At 36.8% G+C, this 21296-nt stretch overlaps 1 protein-coding gene across 4 annotated transcripts in view; it reads right to left on the bottom strand.

Annotated features, from left to right (window-relative positions):
* Positions 1-21296, bottom strand: part of GALNTL6 (polypeptide N-acetylgalactosaminyltransferase like 6) — a 503056-nt gene that overhangs the window by 280844 nt on the left and 200916 nt on the right. For all 4 annotated transcript variants that reach the window (XM_026678886.2, XM_087963330.1, XM_087963331.1 and 1 more), the window contains exon 3: positions 7370-7478. In XM_026678886.2, the coding sequence (XP_026534671.1) occupies positions 7370-7478 (109 nt within the window). The remainder of the gene's footprint in view (positions 1-7369; positions 7479-21296) is intronic.

A 21296-nucleotide genomic window follows, 5' to 3' on the forward strand; every position in this document is an offset into this window, starting at 1 on the left:
GACATAATCAGTGGCAATAGAGAGAAGAACTATGTATGTCATCTTGAGCATCTAAGAGAAAGATGAAATGTTCATGGAATTCAATAAAAATCTCATTCTTCTGCAAATGAAGAATTGTTTCAGAATACTTGTATGTCAATTGCCTCAGATATGATTCAAACTATCAGTCTGATTTGAATTTCCTAATAATATTGCCAAACTGAGTTGATCCAAACAAGTTATTCCAATTAGAGAGAGGAAGCTTTTCAGTACATATCCCAAAACCTACTAAATAGCTCAATTTAGAGGTCAAATTTCTTTTTCTTCTTAATATTATATTTGTTGATCAAAAACCACAGAGAAGCAGACTGGTGGTTTAATAACATTGTTGTTTCTGAGCATGCATTTTAGGTATTTTAAGTAAATCCAAAATACATTACATAATTTGGTGAAATAGTAAAAACCAACTTTTTCAGCTTGTTACCTCAGAATTTTCCACAGTGTTTTCTTGATGCAAGAAGAAGACTACAGGAGCTACATATAGCTCCTCTGTTCTTAGTTATCCAATTATATAGAACTAGAAAATTAATATTCAAGTTTACTACTCAAATTTTCTTTTGAAAATTTAATTGAGAATCTCAAAGCCAATATCAGTTTATTATTTTATGCAGTTAACCTTTGAAAGTATGGTATATTTAAACGTTTTAAATTATGAACCATCATCAAGATTTATGTTAAGAGTTCCTCAGCCACCATTTGTCCAGTATTTCAGGTAATCCATGGCCAAGGTCATCCCTAAGAGTGTAATAGGTGTCAATGGAATATGACTAACAGAAACAATCAGATTAATTTCTGGCCAGAAGTCAAAACTCTTGATGCTATGGCCTTTTAAGGAGATATTTTAGCTAGTCTGATCAAATAAAAGTGATATTGTCACATTGCAAGGTCTGCAGTTTTCCGGAACTCAGCTGTTTGCAAGGACATTAAAGAAAATGGATTATACTCAGATCATTAAAAACTGATTTGCTGAAGAGGCCTTTCATAGTCAGTCTCTCTCTCTCTCTCTCTCTCTCTCTCTCTGTATGGGAGGGGGGCAAATAAGGAGCTACTCTTAACTGATCTTTGCTAGTATAACATACTTGTTTGTAAAGTGGCTGTCAACATGAACAGTTTTTAAGAAAGCATATTGAACAAGTTACTAATAAAGAGATGTAGCCTTTCTTATTAATGTTAACCTTCAGTGAAGGATCATTTTTAGGTTAATATTGACATCTCGTTAGACTGAAGCTGTGATACCTCCCCTGCATTAAATAATGGAGACCTATTAAATATACTTTACTTCATCCTTTCTCCAAAGGCTAATCCCAACTCATCCAAACTCATTGTACAATATTAAGGATTAAAGATAAATGTAAATCTGGGCTGTTTTCAGCTTAGTCTGATGCTTAATCTGATGCTTTGTTCCAAAGATAAGCAACCTGTTCTGAAAATTGGTGAATGCCTAGCATTCCTAGAAAATAGAACCAATGATAATGGAGGCTACACATTTTAGTTCTGAAATGAGTCCCCTACCCCTTCTCCACTTTCAAGATCAGACCAAACATCTCAATTTTTTAGTCCTCGGATCTCCTGAGATCCTGCTGTGAAATTCATGCTGCCATATATTGATGAGGCAACTATACAATTTCTTATAGCAAAGAAATAAGTTTTTGAATAGAATTGTAAAATATTATTGCTCTCCTTGCTAATTCTTAAATATAACAAAATTGTAATTCCTGATTACAAAATAGTTGGCCACCCTTCCTCTAGACCAGTGGTTCCCAAAGTGGGCGGTACTGCCCCCTGGGGGGCGGTGGGATGCCTTAGGGGGATGGTAAGAGGCAAGGGGGCCAGCAGGGGGCGCTAAGAGGTGGCAGGGGGGCGCTGGAGGTGGGCCCCTTGCAGGGCACAATTCAGAGGTGAGATTTTACCAGTTCACAAGAACTGGTTGTTACCGTTCCAGTAGATTAAAGAACCGGCAAAAAGGACCCCTGGCTGGCCCATTTTCTGCTGTCAGTCCTTATTGCACATGTGTGACGTTGCGCACATGCGCAACAATCGCTGACAGCATTTCCTGCCCGCCCCGCCCAGTCACTCCTTATGTAGCGCATGTGCTCTCATTTCCCATTTTCCCACCCGCCATCACTACCAGCACCAGCCAGCCAGCCAGCCAGCCAGCCAGCCTGCCCTGCCTGCCTACCACCGTCTGATCTAGGTGAGTTACACTCTGCAAGCCCACTCCAGCTTTCCTCCACTTTCCCGACATGCCTGCCTCAAACGCAGCAGCGGCGGAAGTGGAGGAAAGCCAGAGTGGCTTTGCTCTCCTTTTCAAACATCCTGCCACTGCTGCATTCAAGGTGAGGCCCCGCAGGTCACCCCATTGAGCCCCTTGCATTGGAGTGTGCAGCAGTCAATTGAGTGAGCCTGTGAACGCAACGGCGGCGGGATGTTTGAAAAGGGGAGCAAAGTCACTCTGGCTTTCCTCCGCTTTCCCAACGTGCCTTCTGGATTTTCTCTGCTTTCCCAATATGCCTGCCTTGAACACAGCAGCAGTGGGATGTTTGAAAAGGGGAGGAAAGCCAGAAAGGCTTTGCTCTCCTTTTCAAATGTTCCACTGCAGCTGCATTCAAGGCAAGGCCCCGCAGGCTCACCCCATTAAGCCCCTTACACCGGAGTGTGCAGCAGTCAATGGGGTGAACCTGAGACAGGAAAAAAGAGAGAGAGAGAAAGAAAAAGAGAAAAGGGACAGAAAGAAAATGGGACAAAGTCAAAGAAAGAAAGTGGGGGATGGAAGAAAGGGACAGAAAGAAAAAGAAATAAAGAGGGAGGAGAAATATAATGAAATATCTATTCTTGTCCAATCACCTACTCCAGAAGGGTTAGAAGGGAGTATGTGTGTTTGTGTGTGTTCTTGTAATTTACCAGTACATTTTGGTTTTACCTTCTTCAGAATTGGCACTGTAATACATTGGGGAAAAGTAATTTTTTAGGGTGGAGGTCTGGTCCAATGGATCCTGTTTAAGCCTCAACAAAATGTGAGAGCTTCCTGATAGTATTGGCCATGTTTCTTCCACAAAACCTTTAATTAATAGAAGCCAAAGATGTTTCAATGTGCTGGCAAAGATGTTTCAATGTGGAAAAGGGCCTCTAAACTAGACCATATTTCAATCTGATGCATCAGGTACCTCTGTCTCTCTCTGTCTCTTTCTCTGTCTGTCTGTCTCTCTCTCTCTCCCTCCCCCTCCCTCCCTCCATGCCCCACTCTTTCTTTGTCCCTTTTTCTTTCTTTCCCTTTTCCCTTTTCTTCCTTCTCTCTTTTCTCTCTCTCTCTTTCCCTCTCTCTTTCTTCTCTCTCTCTCTCTCTGTCCTTCTCTCAGGCTCACCCCATTGATTTGGTGCACTGCTCCGCTTGGACATAAAACAAATGAACAAGAATCAGCAAAGCATCTCTGATTAGATTCTATTCACTACTAGAATCTAATCAGAGATGCTTTATCTATTCTAGTCCAATGACCTGCTCCAGCAGGCTTAGAAGGGAATGTGTGTGTATATGTGTGCATGGCTGTCAAAACTCCAAAACAGGTCAAGTAACTTTGGGGAGGTCAGTCATAAATATTAGGACACTTGCCAAGCAACCGGCCATTAAGCAAGGACCACTTGTATTTGATTTTAAAAAGCAGGTTTCTACTAACGCCCCCTGCAACTGTAACTCTTTTCAAATCAGATGTGAACACACACATATTGTAAATATTCTCATTTTTAGAGCAGAAATGGCAGAAGCAGAAAAATCAAAGAAGAAATGTAGACAATATGGTGTGGAGTATCTAAAGTATGGATTTATACCAGCATCATCAAACCAGCAGCTGCCACAGTGCCTAATATGTGGGAAAGTATTTTCTAATGAGGCAATGAAGCCTTCCAGACTGAACAAACATTTGAAGAAGGCACATCCTGACAAGGCAGACAAGAATCTAATTTTTTTTCAATCACTTCGTGACAAATTTCAACAGCACCCAACACTGTCTTGCATGTTTTCTAATGCTTCCCAATAAAACACTGACAGTTTGCATGCATCATACAATATTTCATTGCTGATTGCTAAGTCTGGAAAGCCACATACTATTGGTGAAGAACTCATCCTACCAGCCATTAGTAAGGTTCTGAGTACTGTTTTGCATAAGTCACCACATGATATAATTAAGACAATTCCTCTCAGCAACAATTCAGTTCAAAGACGCATAGATGAAATGGCTGAGAATGTGGAAGATGTATTATGCAGCATACTACAGACAACAGACTTTGCATTACAGCTGGATGAATCGACTTTGCCAGGCAATGAATCTTTGCTTCTTGCTTATGGGCGCTTTATTAAAGATGAAAGTTTGACTCAAGAGTTGTTATTTGTGAGGCAACTAAATACAGATACTAAAGGGGAGTCAATATTTCATGTTGTTGAGCAGTTCTTCAAAGACAAGGTAATTCCACTAACCAACATACTTGCTTGTGCAACTGATGGAGCACCATCAATGACTGGTTGCTACCATAGGTGTGTTGCTTACTTGAAAAAAGCAGTGCCAAATGTCTTTACCATTCACTGTGTCATTCATCGCCAATATCTGGTTGCAAAAAACCTCAGTGATCGCTTGAACAAGTCATTACACTATCACTACTGCAGTGAACAAAATTAAAGTACATGCTCTCAATGATCGACTATTCTGAGAGCTCTGTGTTGAGGATGATGAAGATTTTGATCATTTGCTGCTTCATACAGATGTTTGTTGGCTATCAAAAGGCAACTGTTTGAGATGCTTTTACAATCTTTTTGACACTGTTGTGGAGTTTTTTGAAGGCAAGAATGCTTTGCTCAGTGATGAACTCAAAGAGATCAGGCATGACATTGCTTATTTATCAGAACTGTTTACAAAGTTCAATGAAGTGAATTTGCAGTTGCAAGGAAATGAAGTCAATCTTATTAAGGCCAGATCTGTCATCTCTACATTTATTTCAAAGTTAGCTCTATTCAAGTGCAATATAGGCTGTTGCGAGCTATACCAATTTCCAAGCTTATCTGAGCTAGAAAAGAAAGGTGGGATACAAGATGATGATCTGCATGTTTTTTGTGACCATTTGGACATGCTGCATAAAGATATGTCTGAGCGGTATCAGGATCTTCTTTTGATGGAAATTCCAGATTGGGTGATAAACCATTTTTAGATACTGAGGAAGATGGGGTAGTGGAGGAACAACTAATAGAACTGAAAAATGACATTGAGCTGAAGCCAAAGTTTAAGAAATCGTACCAAGAGTTTTGGTTACAGAAGGAAATTTCTGATTTCTATCCTGCACTATGGACAGTAGTTAAGAAGCTTCTTGTTGCATTTCCAACATCATATTTGGTGGAACGTGGTTTCAGTGTGGTCATCCAACTTCTCTCCAAGCAAAGAAATCGACTCCAGATTACTGAACATGGTGATTTAAGACTCCTGCTAAGTGACTTAAAACCAGACATTAGGAAACTGGTATCACTTCATCAAGCCCATCCATTGCATTAGTAACTGCTAATGGAGGTGGGGGTGGGGAGCACCGAGGATGCGTTTGTAGCACCAAGGGGGAGGTGCACTGAAAAGAAAAGAAAGAGAAAGGGAGGAAGGAGAAAGTGAATGAGATATCTAGTCCAACCAGCTGGGTTAGAAGAGAGTGTGTGTATGTGTGTGCATGGCTGTCAAAACTCCAAAAACAAGTCAAGTAGCTCTGGGGAGGCCAATCATAAATTAGAACACTTGCTAAGCAACCTGCCATTAAGTGAGGACCACTTGTATTTGATTTGCCAGTCACCAAACCATGCCCACCCAGTCACGTGACCAGCAAGCCACGGCCACCCAGTCACATGACCAGCAAGCCACGCCCACCCAGTCATGTGACCAGCAGGCCACACCCTCAAATTAGGCCATGCCCACAGAAATTTGAATCCCACCCCTGGGTGGGGGGCACTGAGGATGAGTTTGTAGCACCAAGTGGGCGGTTGACTGAAAAAGTTTGGGAACCACTGCTCTAGACTATTCTGAATTTTAATGGGATGCTTTGTTACTAAATTTAGAAACTCTTGAAACAGTATGGGTTATATACTACTTTATCTCAAGGTAAACATGTATTGATACATGGCTTTTTTCATACTCTGAACATCCAAAAGAATACAGTGCCAATTCTTTGACTTGTTTGTACATATTTTTACACTTTTCAGTTAGGATCAAAATTAATTTGATAAACAAGTTTTAAATATGACACAAAGCCTATTGTGTTTCTGTGATCTTTGTTTAGTTATAATGTGTAAAACTTTGAGATGAGCTAGCACACTTTAGTATAACCTATACTATACGTTAATTTGTAGATTAACTCTTGGTTCCCAATTTCACAGTTACACTAGAAAAATGTGCTACTTCCATACAAATACAGCTATTTCATTTGAATAAAGAATTAGAAGCCAACACGAGAGCACAGGAACAAAGTCTCACTTAAGTTTCACAAGGCTACCCTTGGAAATATATGTCTATGTAACTCAGTATTAAGTTATGTTTAATACTGAACTGTGACTAGGAACAGCTTGGTCAAATCCTCACTCAGCAAAGATATTCACTTTTAGTCACTTTGTTTCAGCCTTAGAGTTTTAAAAACAAACCAGTAAGGATAGTATAGAAATCATTCGAATAATTTAATTTTTGCAAGAGCTGAACTTTAAAGGATACTTTTAAATTTATCCACTGACAGTGCTATGATAAAACTTCAGCTTTTAAATAATGGAACAGATCCACTTTCCTTCCTATTTCAATTATGACAATTCCTAGTGGCATCCATAAGGATGGAGGATAAGGGTAAAAGTAGCAAGATGGCAGATGGAATGTCACACTAACTTAACTGAACATTTCAACTAAAATTCAGTTCCAACGTCTCTTCTGGGCCTTACATTTAACAATCCTTCTGGCTAGACACTGAATTTTAAGAATAATTGATCAGTTACAAACATCAATTTAATGAAAGTGGATTTCCATGAAACTGAGTTTGGTATTCAACATTTTGCATGACATTTCAGATACAGAGAAGATATCTCTATAGACACTATTTATTCAAGTCTAATGCAAAACTACATAGTTTGCAGGGACATAAATGTCCAGTAGAAACCACAATGATGTGAAAATGAAGAAATGTGCATAGTGACATCACAACACAAACTGACCATTCATACTTGTATTTTGACATTGTTCGCAAGTATGTAAGTAATGCAGTTCTCTCATTTCTTCCCTGTGCCCATTCCCAATTGCTTACATGTGTGGGTCAAGTGCCTTAAGCATCTCACCTAAACGCATGGCATCTTTTTGAATACGTTCATAGTCATGCCAGTCCTTTCTTTTCAAACCATCTGTCCAGGTATACAATTGTCCATCGCCAAACCTCACTGGCAAGGTCTGCAAAGGAAACAGTTATAATTATAGTCTGAAAAAAAAGAAACGGCAATATTTTTTTGTTGAAAATCAAAACTTATTCATAAGCAAAAGCAGGCACCAGTCAAGTTCCTTGTATGCACCACAATATATACATGAAATTCTTGAAATATGCTGGCTGATTTTTCCATTCATTTGAATGACTGAACCAAGAATGTCCTATGTGTAAAAATCCACCACTCCCTCCTTAACAAATATTTGTTTATTTGAGTCAGCTTTAAATATTCATATATTTTCATTTTTAAAAGGAGGATGTTATTTACTGGAGTTTATTTACTTAGATTTTTGGTTTTGTTTAGGAAAACTACAGTTGATGCATTTTTGGTTCCCCCTTTAACATAAACTATATTAATTCTTCACATAAAAATGGAACTAACACACTGAAATGGTGACAAATCCATTTGAAGAGCTGGCTGGTTTAGTTTTAGGTATGAATTACTGTATAATGACATACTGTCAGTTTCCTTCTCTGTTTCTTTTAAACGGCAGATTACATATCAGATTACATAAAATAAAAAAAGTTTGGAAATAGATGTACCCGTGGGATTGTTGACAAATTTTAATAAAAAGAGCTGGAGCTGTGGAAACCAAATGCTCAAATCACATGAATAGAAATATGATTAAACACATGACAAAAGATAAATACTACATTTAGAATAAATGTCTTACATGCAAAAAGCCAGGGTGTGTGGGAGGATGTGGGGACAGCACAAAAAAGTCATAAACATGGTAACCATCTAATGTCTAAGAGATGCCCCTTTTACATGGTCAGCTTATTGCATCCAATCTTTGTGGCAGAGGCTCACACATAATTTAAATTCAGTGGATTGAATTTGTGTACTGTGGCATTCCATAAAAGCAAAAAAAATAATAATTTCAATTGTGCATTGATCCTAGAATTGCATCTTTTGCTTCTGGAAATCATATTCAGCCATCCTTCTGGCAGCAAAGATAGATATTGAATTTTAGACGTTGTCTAGACATTGAATTTTAAGAATTTTAAGAACAACCGATCAGCTACAAACTTTACTCTAATGAAAGTGGATTTTAATGAAACTGAGTTTGGTATTATAAATCTGCAGCTTTTCCTCCTATAATTTTGGAGGTTTGTTGTAATCAATAATCAATAAATCAAGTGGTTGTTTTAAAAGTCATAATTAACTGATAAGTATATATAATTTTCATTTTAGTGATATGTATTAATTACAACAATAATGGCCCGTAGACACTGTAAGAACACAATATTGACAGTATTACCTTTAAATGAGTTGTATTTCCATATGTGAAAAATCAGACAATAGGGTCTAATGCAGGGGTTGCCAAGACCTGGTGTCCCAGGGACCACTAACTGGTTCTGTGGGCGTGGCCTAATTTGTGGCTGTGGCTTGGTGGTCATGTGACTGGCTGGGCATGGCTTGTATGTAAATATTATAAATATTTATATAAATATTGATTTTTTTAATAAAAAAAGAGCAACTTTTACTCAAAATCAGGCATAGCAGGCAGGCAGATTGAGTTGCTCACAGAATCGCAGATTCATTCCGAAATCTATCTATCTACCATTGGCTAGCTCAGTCTGTCACATAAAATTTCCTAGCAAGCAAACTCATAAAATTAACTCACAACACACCCTGCATGTAAATATTGATTTTTTTATTTAAAAAGAGCAACTTTTACCCAAAATCAGGCAAAACCGGCAGATTGAGTTGTTCACAGATTCATTCAGTGATCCATCTAAATGCCATCGGCTATTGCAGTCTCTCAAATTTGCTTGCTGTGAGTCTGCATTGAATTTGCTTGCAAGCAAAACTCCAGTCCTAAGGGAGGTTCAGCTGTACTTAAAAGCAGAGACGAAGATCTAAAGACTAGCTAGAAAGCAAGAAAATCCAACCATTTCCTGCTTCCTAGCTAATCTAAATCTCTGGGCACAGCAGAACAGATGATGGTCGGAAAAACGAAAACTAGAAATTTAGCAGGCAAGTTTGCAAGGTAAGGAGTGGGCGGGGAGGGTTCCCGTGGGCCGTGTGGGCGGCGCAGCCTTGTGTTTCTGCACAGCCTGGATTAATTGCTTTGGGGGTGTGTGCTCTGGGGTGCGATTTCTCTGCAGCCTACCAAAATTTTCTCACGACCCACCAGTGGGCTGTGGCCCACCGGTTGGTGACTGCTGGTCTAATGTATTTTCATTTCAAAAATTGGCAGATTAAGATGATAATCACTTTTGCACTTTCAGAAAGAATTAATCTATGGTGTTAGTTAAACTAAGTAGAATCAGTGAACTACTTGTAAAGCAAATGGAAAATGGTACATTTTTAAAAATATTTTTACTGTTTTGTCTAGACAAAAAATATTAATCAGGCTAGTGTTGAACTAGTTAGCTTTACCCTATGAATCATGCTTCTTTGGGCTTTTTTATTATTACCAGAAACCTCCTGCATATACCGTTTTATGATAATTACTAAGAAAATTTTGTAAAATATTTCATTTTTCTCTGGGTAATACATACATTTCTGGATCACAATATTATTTAACCAAAAAACCTGATTTGGAAAGTGAAAGCTTCATTTACAAATGAAACCTTCATTTAAAGATCTGATACTAAGCTTTCCTTTTCTAAATTATTTTTCCATAACTTGCCTTTTTTCTATTCAGAATGATGCATTACAATGTCAGAGCAGACACTACAGACTATTTATTACTGCAATAACACACACTCACAAACACATTGGCAAAACATACTTATATGGATGAGTAGTGGCACAGTGGTTAGATTGCAGTATTGCAGCTTAGTCTGCCCATATCTAGGAGTTTGATCATGACTATCTCAAGGTTGATTTAGCTTTTCATCCCTCCAAGGTTAGTAAAATGAGGAAAATGTAAAATGAGGACCCACATTGTTGGCGGCAATATGCTGACATTGTAAACCACTATAAAGCACTATTAAGCAGAATATATGTCTAAATGCTACTGCTATAGCTATATGGGTGATCCTGCCCCGCAAGATCCAAACCTGCTCCAGTAGATGAGAATGGGCACACTCAATCCTTTTTTTAGGGGAAGGGGGAATCCAAAGCCAATGATATACAAACATATACAAATAGCTAATAACTGGCAAATAAATTTACTTCCAGTCCATCTTGTGGAGCCGCAGGGGCACAGCAGTTAGAATGCAGTACTGAAGGCTACTTCTGCTGACTGCTGGCTGCCTGCAATTTGGCAGATCGAATCTCACCAGGCTCAAGGTTGATTCATCCTTTCATCCTTCTGAGGTCGGTCAAATGAGGACCCAGACTGTTGGGAGCAAAATGCTGACTCTGTAAACTGCTTAGAGAGCAGTTTGTAAAGCACTTTGAAGTGGTATGTAAGTCTAAGCACTATTGCTATCTCACTTTCACATTACTCTTCTCATTTATCCAAATTTTGTTTTTAATATAATTAAAATTAATTCACAGACATCTATTTGGTTAAACATCAATCCCTGTCTTTCACATTGACATTTCTCTAATAATGTTTTATGTACTGTGGAATGCCATAAAAGCAAAAAATAAAACAATTACTGTATCTATAATGAATCATCTTTTCATTTTAATATAGAGTGGAAAATCAGTATTCACATTGACTTTTGAAACTTTGTACTCAGTGGCTCTCTGTAAGAAATAATTTATAAAATGTATACAATGATCTAGTAGGAAGATTTCTGAAAAGCAAAATTCAGTTATAACTATCTTTCTAAGAATATCTGTTAGTTAGGAATAAATGTCAATGAGCCATATGGAAATATGAAATGCTATTTTCTCCAAATGCACACACAAGAGATATGCGCTTATTCATGGATCTTACAGCAGATGTTATAAATTTCCAAAAACCTCAGTGTCAAGCTTTGTGAAGCAAGCAAGGAATTTGAAATTAGGCAATACAAACATTTGAAGCTTCCTGCAATTCCTCAGCTACTGATTTCCCTTGTTAGCAGCCAAACATCTAGAAAACTTTTCTTTTGAAGCCCTGCTATGGGTTTAATAAGATTATGCTAAAGCACTTTAGAAAATAATTTCCTTGACTTGCTCAAGGCAGAGGAGCTTCTGTTTGATAAACCTTGTTTCTGAAGTGTTATTTTGGGGGCTGAGAGGCTTACAACCTCAGCAGGAATATCCAATATTACATTTAAAATCAGGAAAATAAATTAAATAATAAAAATGTAATCGCATTAATTAAATGATTTCCTGTTCAGTACTAGAAGCAGTCATTTTGCTTCTTCCATCCCTATTCCTAAAGTAGTAGGCAATAGTAATCTATATTCCATAACAGAACAGAGAGAATTAAACAACAATGGAAGATATTAAAGTTATACCAGAGATTCTCCAACTAGAAAACTGTTGAGAAGAAAAACTACAAAAAGCTAAAGCCAAATATATAAGATTGACAAATATTTTGCAATTGTTAAAAAGCACTTTGCAATGATAGAACCAGAGTAAACCTGTCCTCACTGTCACCACTGCCACTGTTACCACTAATAACATAAAGATTAGCTCCTAATTGACAAGTTGATTCTGAAAAACTGCAAGAGAAGGAAGATCAATATGAATATTCCATGGATTGATTACAAAAGACATCTGACTCACTGACACACGATTGGGTAATCTAGTGCTTAGTAGTAACAGAAGGTTGTAGAACATCAGATGCTTTGTACAAAGACTGATAGATAGTACAATGGAAGGTAAACTTGAAGATATTAACTTCAAGAGTGGAATTTCAAGGAAATTCCCTGTCTCCACTACTGCTTGTCATTGCATTGATTCCTCCTTCAACTATATTGAATAACTCAGTCCAGGGATATCAGACATACACGGATATCTGCTATAGATGATCTGAAACTACATGGAAAAACACCATCTGAAGCAGAATCCCTTCTCAACACTATTTGTTGAGATTGCAATGGAACTTGTACTGGACAAATGTGGCACCTTCACCATCAGCATAGGAAAACTGTGAAAATTGAAGGAATCAAGATGTCATGTGGAAATAACATCAAAGGTCTGAATGAAGACAATCATTACAATTCCCTGGCATCCTTCAAACTGATAACATCAAGCAAACTGAAGTCAAGAAGGACAGAAATGAATACATCAAGAGATTAAAGAAGATCTTAAAGTCCAAACTCAGTGGAGAAAATACCACCAAAACAATTAATGTCTGGGAACTTCTACCAATTAGATACACAGCTGAAATAGTGGAATCAAGCACAACGAAAAGCCCTAGATAAAATGATCACAAATAATGACAATGAATTGTGCCCTTCTTCCAAACACAACAACACTGACAGACTCAACTTGTCAATGAAAACAGATGGGCTAGAAATGTTGCAAGTACACCAGACAGTTGAAAAAGATAAAAGAGCATTGGTAGAATATCTGAAGGACAATGAAAAGGGTGAAGCTAGAATATCAGGCAGACTTATTGAGTACTGAAGAGACCACATTGGCCTCAAGAAAAACTAAATGAGGAATAGGACATGGCAAGACAAACTATTACTTGGCTAGCACTTAAAAATAGCAGAAAAAATAACAAGAAGACCTGGCTAAGTGCAGGAAAGTTGAAGAAAGAAACAGGTGGCAATTCTGGCTGCACTAAACCAAGAACAAATGCATTACAGAGCCAGAATTGAGAAGCTCTTGCAGGGAATGCTGCCTCTCCAAAGAAGCTGAAGAAATGGTGGACCATCTAGTTAACTGCTGCAAGAAGGTTGCATAGACTGACTACCATGACATGACAAAGTAGCAACAATGGTGCATTGGAATATGTACAAGAAAGATCATTTTCCTGTAAACAAGAATTATTTGGACTATAAAATAGAGGAAATGAAGAATAGGACTATAAAATGAAGAAGTTAAAGTGCTTTGGCACTTTAGAATTCAAACAGTGAAGCATAACATCACAGACTTAAGAATTGTCAATAAATAGATGTGGTAATACCTGGAGACAGCAGAATAGAAAAAAAAAAGAACTGGAGAAAATAACAAAAAGACTTGCAAACAGAAATAGAAGTTTGGCAAAAGAAAGCAAAGGTGAGGGGTCTTCAAACTTGACAGCTTTAAGACTTGTGGACTTCAACTCCCAGAATTCCTCCTCTAGTCATGTTAGCTCAGGAATTCTGGGAGTCGAAGTCCACAAGTCTTAAACTTGCCAAGTTTGATGATCCTTTTGAGGGTAATAGTAATAGGCACCTTAGATGCAATTGCAAAACAGAGTACCACTTAAAACATCACTAGCATTGACAAAATCACCATCAGTCAATTGCAAATGGCAACTCTACTCAGAACAGCTTACATCCTGTGACATTACCTTTAACACTGTCAAACACCAGGTCCTTGGGAAGGACTCAATAGCTGTATAAAAACCCAGTCTAAACAACTGGCTGACTATGCAACCAACCATAGAAAATAAATAAATAAATAAATAAATAAGCAGACAAACAACAACAACATACTCCCATTGTACAAATTGTACCACAACATTGTACAAATGCCAATAAAATGAAAGGATGAAATATTTGGCTACACATTTGGACACATGGAGGCTTCTGCCAGCAAGTGCTCTGAAAATCTAAGGCTTCTGTTTAATTTTAAACTCTACACAAAAATGATACTATTCTGTATTGGCAATTTCACCATACCTGCAGAGATGATGAAGTATACAGTATTACTTGGTATAGATCTTCTGTCCACTAACTCTAGCAACTTATAGATGCTAGAATTTTAAATAATGCATGAACAAGCTTAAAGAGTTAAATCAATTGAAGACTCTCTCTGCCTCCCCCTCTTCCTGAATAATGAAAATAATTTGGTAAAGGACGATAAATTACATTTAAATCAAGTGATGGGACAGGTAACATCTGTGTTCCAGAAAGCAGGTACCACAATACCAATACAGATGTCTGGATTTAATGGGGACTAAAGAGGGAATCAGGACTTAAGGTTTCTGGCTCCCATCTTTCCCAGGCAGATTTCTTAAGCTATTTCAAAACCACCCAGTGATTGTAAAATTTGGAATCACTGTGCGGTTTTCAAATTTCTTGTTGATTTCCTGGACATAATGAAAACCATGAGCTTAGAGTGACTGTGATGCTAACCTGAGATACTATTATTTTATTAAACATATTTGGCTAATGTTTTATGTAGACAAGCAGCATGGTATAGTGATAAGGAAGCACTGCACTAGAACAAAGAGATTCTAATTTTCTCTTAGGCATGGGAACCAACCGAGTAATTTTGGGCTAGTCGGTATCTCTCAGTCCTAGAAACTAGGAAATAAAAAACAATCTTCCTAACATTCAACACTGGACCAATGTGTACACTTCATTTCATAACCTTCAATTAAGAAGCCTTCATTCTACTTAAAATAGATTTAGGTAAAAACAACAATTATACACATTAAGTTTCACTTACATGCAGTTGATTGAAAAATAGCATAGAAGCACCAGCTATAGAAATGATCAGTTGTTTGTGGAAATGATATGAACACCAATAAGAAGGGTAATTTTATCTTCCATGTATTACTAGGCAAAGTTTATTACAAAAGTGTTTAAACAAATTTTACTATATTTATTTCTTGTTACTTAATTCCTACCACTACATCTACTTTATTTTCGATGTGGCTATTCCTATGCATGTTATAATGTGCCTAAATTTTAAAATTTCTTTATACAGTTCTTTTTCTCCTTGATTGATTTCTTTACACCTGCATAGTCTAATAAACTTAACTTTAGCTGAAGATTATGGACCATTGCTCAGTCTGAGATATAAAAACCTCTGATTTGAAATATAACCACCACTTTAGCTTGCCCTTAGCTCTGTTGCTGGAGTTACTTAACTCTGTTGTTGGCTGGCATTGTAATATTTTCAATTCAGTACTGTTGGCTCTTTTCTGAACTCCTGCAGAGGCTTTGGCATTGCAATCTTTCAGTTTGTGTTGCGGGGAAAGGGAAGATGCATTTTCAGTTGATGGCTAGCTGTTGGCTGTTAGTATCTTTGGTGGAGGTAGAATGGCTGCCAAGCTCCAGTTCTCCATTCAGTATTTAGTTGTTGGTTTGTCAGAATTCACATCCAAACTCCCCGTGCCACCAGTCATCCATTACACACTATACTTTATCCACGCAGTTTCTCCTCTCTTCCCCTGCAATTTCCTTTTCTCCTATACAACAATCATTATGTTTCAATATACACACTAATGCTCACAAGCACCCTCCTTTTACAGGTGTGTGATACTTGTGCTACTTTAGGTTCCCAAGTAGGGAGATAAGAAAAAGTGAAGGAAGGGCTTGTGATGACTGTTGTGACGCTTCTTTCAACAAACAAACAAGAGTAAAAAAACACTAGTATCACTCAATAAAGATTACAGAAATATTCAGCAAGCCTTCTTTCTGATTAGAAAAATGGATTTAAAATTTACTTTTTTAGAATGGGAAAGTATAAGGTTTCATCATTTATAGCTCTAGCCTTTTTTGCTGTACTGTAGAAAACTATGAAATGCTTCTTCAGACTGGTAACTTAATGTTACCGTTAATCTCATTTTTTTTTAATTAATTATTGCTGTTACAGGGTTATTCTGAGTCCTTGAACTTCTTTGTTCCAAACTCTTTTATAACTTATTAACCATTAAGGTTTGTAAGAACTGGGTAAAATTTGAACAGAATTCCATGGTATATTTTGATGACCAAACAAAAGGAACTTTCAGCTGAGTCCTGAAATCTAATTTCAAACCAAGTTCAACAGTCTATCTAAAAACAGAAGATTTCAATAGCTCTTCAACGGTTTTCCCAGATATTCTTAGGAAAACATTTTATTCAAATTATTCAAATCTTCACAGATTAATTTGAAGTAATTTGCATAATAAACACAACTGAGAACGCTGAAAATGTACTTATATATGTATTTAAAAGCTTATTTCCAGTAAATGTTATGGGTTTTTTTTTCTTTACTTACATAACAATAATTTCAGAAAATATGTCAAGCAAGTATAGATTTGTGCAGACTTAATAAAAATAGGGCTAATATAAACTAAATAAATTATATTAAATGCTGCACTATCTGCTTATGAAGAATAATGGCCACTTTGTCAAGTATTCTGTCATACTTGATTTTTTTTCTTTTATTGACCATATAATCCCTTGCAATGATGTGCAGAGACTGAATGGAGCTGAGGGTTTACTGGCCAGATGCCCTTCCTGATACCTTTGCACCCAGAAAGAGAAATATTCTACCTGGGATTGAACTCACAGCCTCCTGACTGTGAAGTGAGAGCTCTACCTCTAGGCCACCATGCTGCTCGTTCTCTCATACTTGAGTAAAGGCAAATATTCCTGTTATTGGGAAATATATATTCAGAATAGAATAGAATGGAATGGAATAGAATAGAATAGAATAGAATAGAATAGAATAGAATACTTTATTAGCCAAGTGTGATTGGACACACAAGGAATTTGTCTTGGTGCAAATGCTTTCAGTGTACATAAAAGAAAAGATACATTTGTCAAGAGTCAAGAATCATAAGGGACAACACTTAATAATAGTCATAGGGTACAATAAGCAATCAAATCATACTAGGAAACAGTCAATATAAATCGTGACAAAGTTACAGTCATACAGTCACAAGTGGGAGGGGATGGTGATAAGGAGTGATGAGAAGGTTAATAGTAATAGTAGTGGAGACTTGTAAATAGTTGGACAGTGTTGAGGGAATTATTTGTTTAGCAGAGTGATGGCATTCGGGAAAAATCTGTTCTTGTGTTTAGGTCAGAGGTGTTATTCAGAGGTTCTGACCAGTTCTGGTGAACCAGTAGTGGAAATTTTGAGTAGTTTAGAGAACCGGTAAATACCACCTCTGACTGGAGATTTTACAGTATCCTTCCCCTGCCACAGCCACCAAACCACGCCCACAGAACTGGTAGTAAAAAATATTGAATCCCACCACTGGTCTAGTTGTTCTGGTGTGCAGTGCTCTATAGTGTTGTTTTGAGGGAAGGAGTTGAAACAGTTTATGTCCGGGATGTGAGGGGTCTGTAAATATTTTCATAGCCCTCTTTTTGATTCATGCAGTATACAGGTCTTCGATGGAAAGCAGGTTGGTAGTAATTGTTTTTTTCTGCAGTCCTAATTATCCTCTGAAGTCTGTGTCTGTCTTGTTGGGTTGCAGAACCAAACCAGACAGTTATAGAGGTGCAGATGACAGACTCAATAATTCCTCTGTAGAACTGTATCAGCAACTCCTGATATTTAGAACTGTCAGCAATGTTTGACCTGCCATTAGTAATTATAGAATTATTCCTTGAATTATGCAGATAGGTAAAATATTTTCCACTGAGTAATGTTTAGTTGCAAAGCTATTAAATATAATCTACAAACAATAAGCAACCATCGAGCCATGAGAATATTTAATTCATAAATATAGTAGTTTGTTAAAACAGATTATTATAAATGATTAGTGATTGACAATTACAAGTTGTGATGTTCTACTTTTTTGTTTTACTATCTACTCAAACTAATTTGTCAGTAATACTTCCCTATTATACACCATATAAGATTAGTGAAATAAAATTAAGGAAATCTTGATAGCTGTACATTAGCTTCTCAATATTTATTTTTACATTTTTACAAATAAATCTAGTACCAGGGAATCCCTAGTATGATTCCTTGTGGGCACTTTAGCAACCCTAACCGTAACCTTTTGGCTCACACCAGGCTTCCTGACCAACAGGATGAATTGATAAAATGCTTATTTTATTTAACTAAGTAATGTTAGACAATAAATTGCAATTATTAGCTTTATTTCCAAGAACGTGTCTAGGCCTGCTTGGAGGATTATTTTAAAAATGGGTCTACCTATATGCAAAAGAAAGCAAAAGAAATTGAGGTGATAAGCAATATCCTAAGAAGTTACAGAGAATGATGAGCTGCATTTTCATCAACTTTACCATACACATTCCATTGCAATTTACACTTCCATTCTTTCTTCTTCTTTCAAAAAGAAAACAACTCCACCCCCACATTCTTAATGTTTTGGGTTATATAACTTAGCTGAGGCATGGTCTCAAATTAAAGAAGCACATGAACATTACTTTCCAGATCATTTTCTATGAGAAATCACAGTAGGAAAGAATGTGTTTCTGGTTGTTACATTATCTGAAAGATCAAAGAAATGATATGAAAAAAATAACAGTTTAAGTGATTTTTAAACATATCAGTGTAGCATATTTTCCAGCATTTGTTACACCTGGTAGACATCTGCAGGAATCATATATTTAAGTGAAATAGGTCAGAAGGTATTACCAAAACAGCAAAATTACATGCAAAGTCTCTCTCACCATTTGATTTTTACATTAACCTGTAAATCCTATGAGATGCTAGTCTAATAAATTACTACATCGATTCAGAAGATCCAGCTTCTCTGGAGAAAATTTAACATCTGGTTCAATTATAGAAAAATGTGATGAGCCAAAAAGATACATGATTATCAAAGAGATTCACTCACAGATTTATAAAGAATCCTTAGAGAAATAAAACATGACTTTTTTCCTATTGACATTTGAGAGATGAAGTTTAGTAACAGCTGCATTTCATTGAGAAATTAATTTGTTTTAATTTCAGTCAATGAAGATACAGTGCAAATTTGAAAAATATCTTTTAAAAAATGGTAATATATCATGAAAATTCATAAAAAATAAAAGGTATTCATCTAAGTTTGTGTGTGTTGGTGATTCTCTCTATAGTCTAGAAGAAAAAAAGATGAATATAAAAATCGTGGTTGTATTTAAGTGTATACTTATAATTAAAAATTCTATATATTTTTATCTTAATTCAATAATCAAGATGAAGTAAAAAAAGATTTGATAAAGGTGTGAGTTAAAAATTAAGGAACGTTGTTATCTCCTTTTGCTTGGCTTGTTAGTTACTTTTTAAATATCAAGGTGATACGGTATTTTTTAATTGTTAGAAATTAATGTTGAAGGAAAATACTTCCTGATTTTTAACATTATGAAAAACTTTATTTTATAATATACCTAAACTTCAAGATCTGAAATGTATATATTTAGGAAACACACTAAGTTTTAATTGTAGCTTGCAGATGATACTAAGCTGGCAGGAATAGCTAACACCCAAGAAGATAGGCTCAAGATCCAGATGGATCTTGATAGATTAGAACACTGGGCCATATCTAATAAAATGAAATTCAATGTAGAGAAAAGTAAAGTCCTACACTTAGGCAAGAAAAACCAAAAGTACACATATAGACTGGGTGAAACCAGGCTCAATAGCAGTAACTGTGGGAGGGATCTTGGAGTCTTAGTGGACAATCAGCTAAATATGAGCCAGCAGTGTGCAGCAGCAGCCAAAAAAGCTAATGCAATCTTAAATTGTATTAACAGAGGGATACAATCAAGATCAAGAGAAGTACTAATACCACTCTATAAAGCCTTAGTAAGACCACACCTAGAGTACTGCATCCAGTTTTGGTCACCACATTATAAAAAAGATGTTGAGACTCTAGAAAAAGTACAGAGAAGAGCAACCAGGATGATTAGGGGACTGGAGGCTAAAACATACAATGAATGGTTGCAGGAACTGGGCTTGGCTAGTCTAGTAAAGAGAAGGACCAGGGGAGACATGATAGCGGTCTTCCAATATTTGAGAGGCTGCCACAGGGAGGAAAGGGTCAACCTATTTTCTAAAGCTCCTGTAGGCCAGACAAGGAATAATGGATGGAAACTAAACAAGGAGAGATTTAACCTGGAAACAAGGAGAAACTTTCTGACAGTGAGAACAATCAACCAATGGAACAGCTTGCCCTCGGAAGTTGTGGGAGCACCATCAGTTGAGACTTTCAAGAAGAGATTGGACTGCCATTTGTCAGAAATGGTGTAGGGTCTCCCGCTTGGGTGGGGGGTTGGACTAGATGACCTACAAGGTCCCTTCCAACTCTGATTATCTGTTAAATCTGTTATGAGCATGTTCATTCAGGTATCTGCAATGAAATATTGATTTATTCTAAGACAAGAGTGGGGGGAGAGAGACCTAAAAGAGAAATTCGGCCTCCTTTAGAAAGGTGTGTCATCAAGAATGTTAATTAGAATTTATAAAGCAAAGGGGAGCTAAATGATAAATTATAAACAAAGAGCTAGTTTGTTTATTTTATGTATTTATGTAAGGCGATTCTAGGAAGCTTACATTTTGGTCTAGTAGTTCAGGCATGAAGCTAGAAAACAGGAGATTGTGATTTCACCTTAAGCATGAACACCAACTGGGTGACTTTGGATCAGTCACTCTTTCTCAGCCCAACTTACCTCATAGACTTGTTACTGGGAGAAAAAAGATATTAGATAAGTTTGCCACCTTGAGTTACTTATCAAAAATATTAAAGGTGGGATGAAAAGTAAATAAATAAATGAATTAAATATCATCAATTTTATTAGAAAGGATGCTGATGTCAAAGCGTATAAATAAAATCAAATATTTATTATGGTCAAATGGTAGCTCTGGGAGATGAGGAACAAGAAATTAAAAAATATAAAAAAACAAAGATATAAAAATAATCTAAAAAGCATCTAAAAAGAGAAGCAGGGGCAGTAAATGTGTATCGGGGAAAATGTCAAACAAGTATCACAATGCAGAGCAGGGTTCGCCAACCTTTTGGACCTCAGGGACCACCAAACTCATAATTTTAAATCCCGCAGACCAGAGACCCTGGGAAAATCCCCCAAAAAGTCTGCAGGAAAATTCCCCACCCTGTTTTCCT

This window comes from Notechis scutatus, chromosome 4 (assembly GCF_049901735.1).
Source record: "Notechis scutatus isolate UNSWTSFEM ecotype Mainland chromosome 4, rNotScu1.2, whole genome shotgun sequence".
NCBI classification, from domain to species: domain Eukaryota; kingdom Metazoa; phylum Chordata; class Lepidosauria; order Squamata; family Elapidae; genus Notechis; species Notechis scutatus.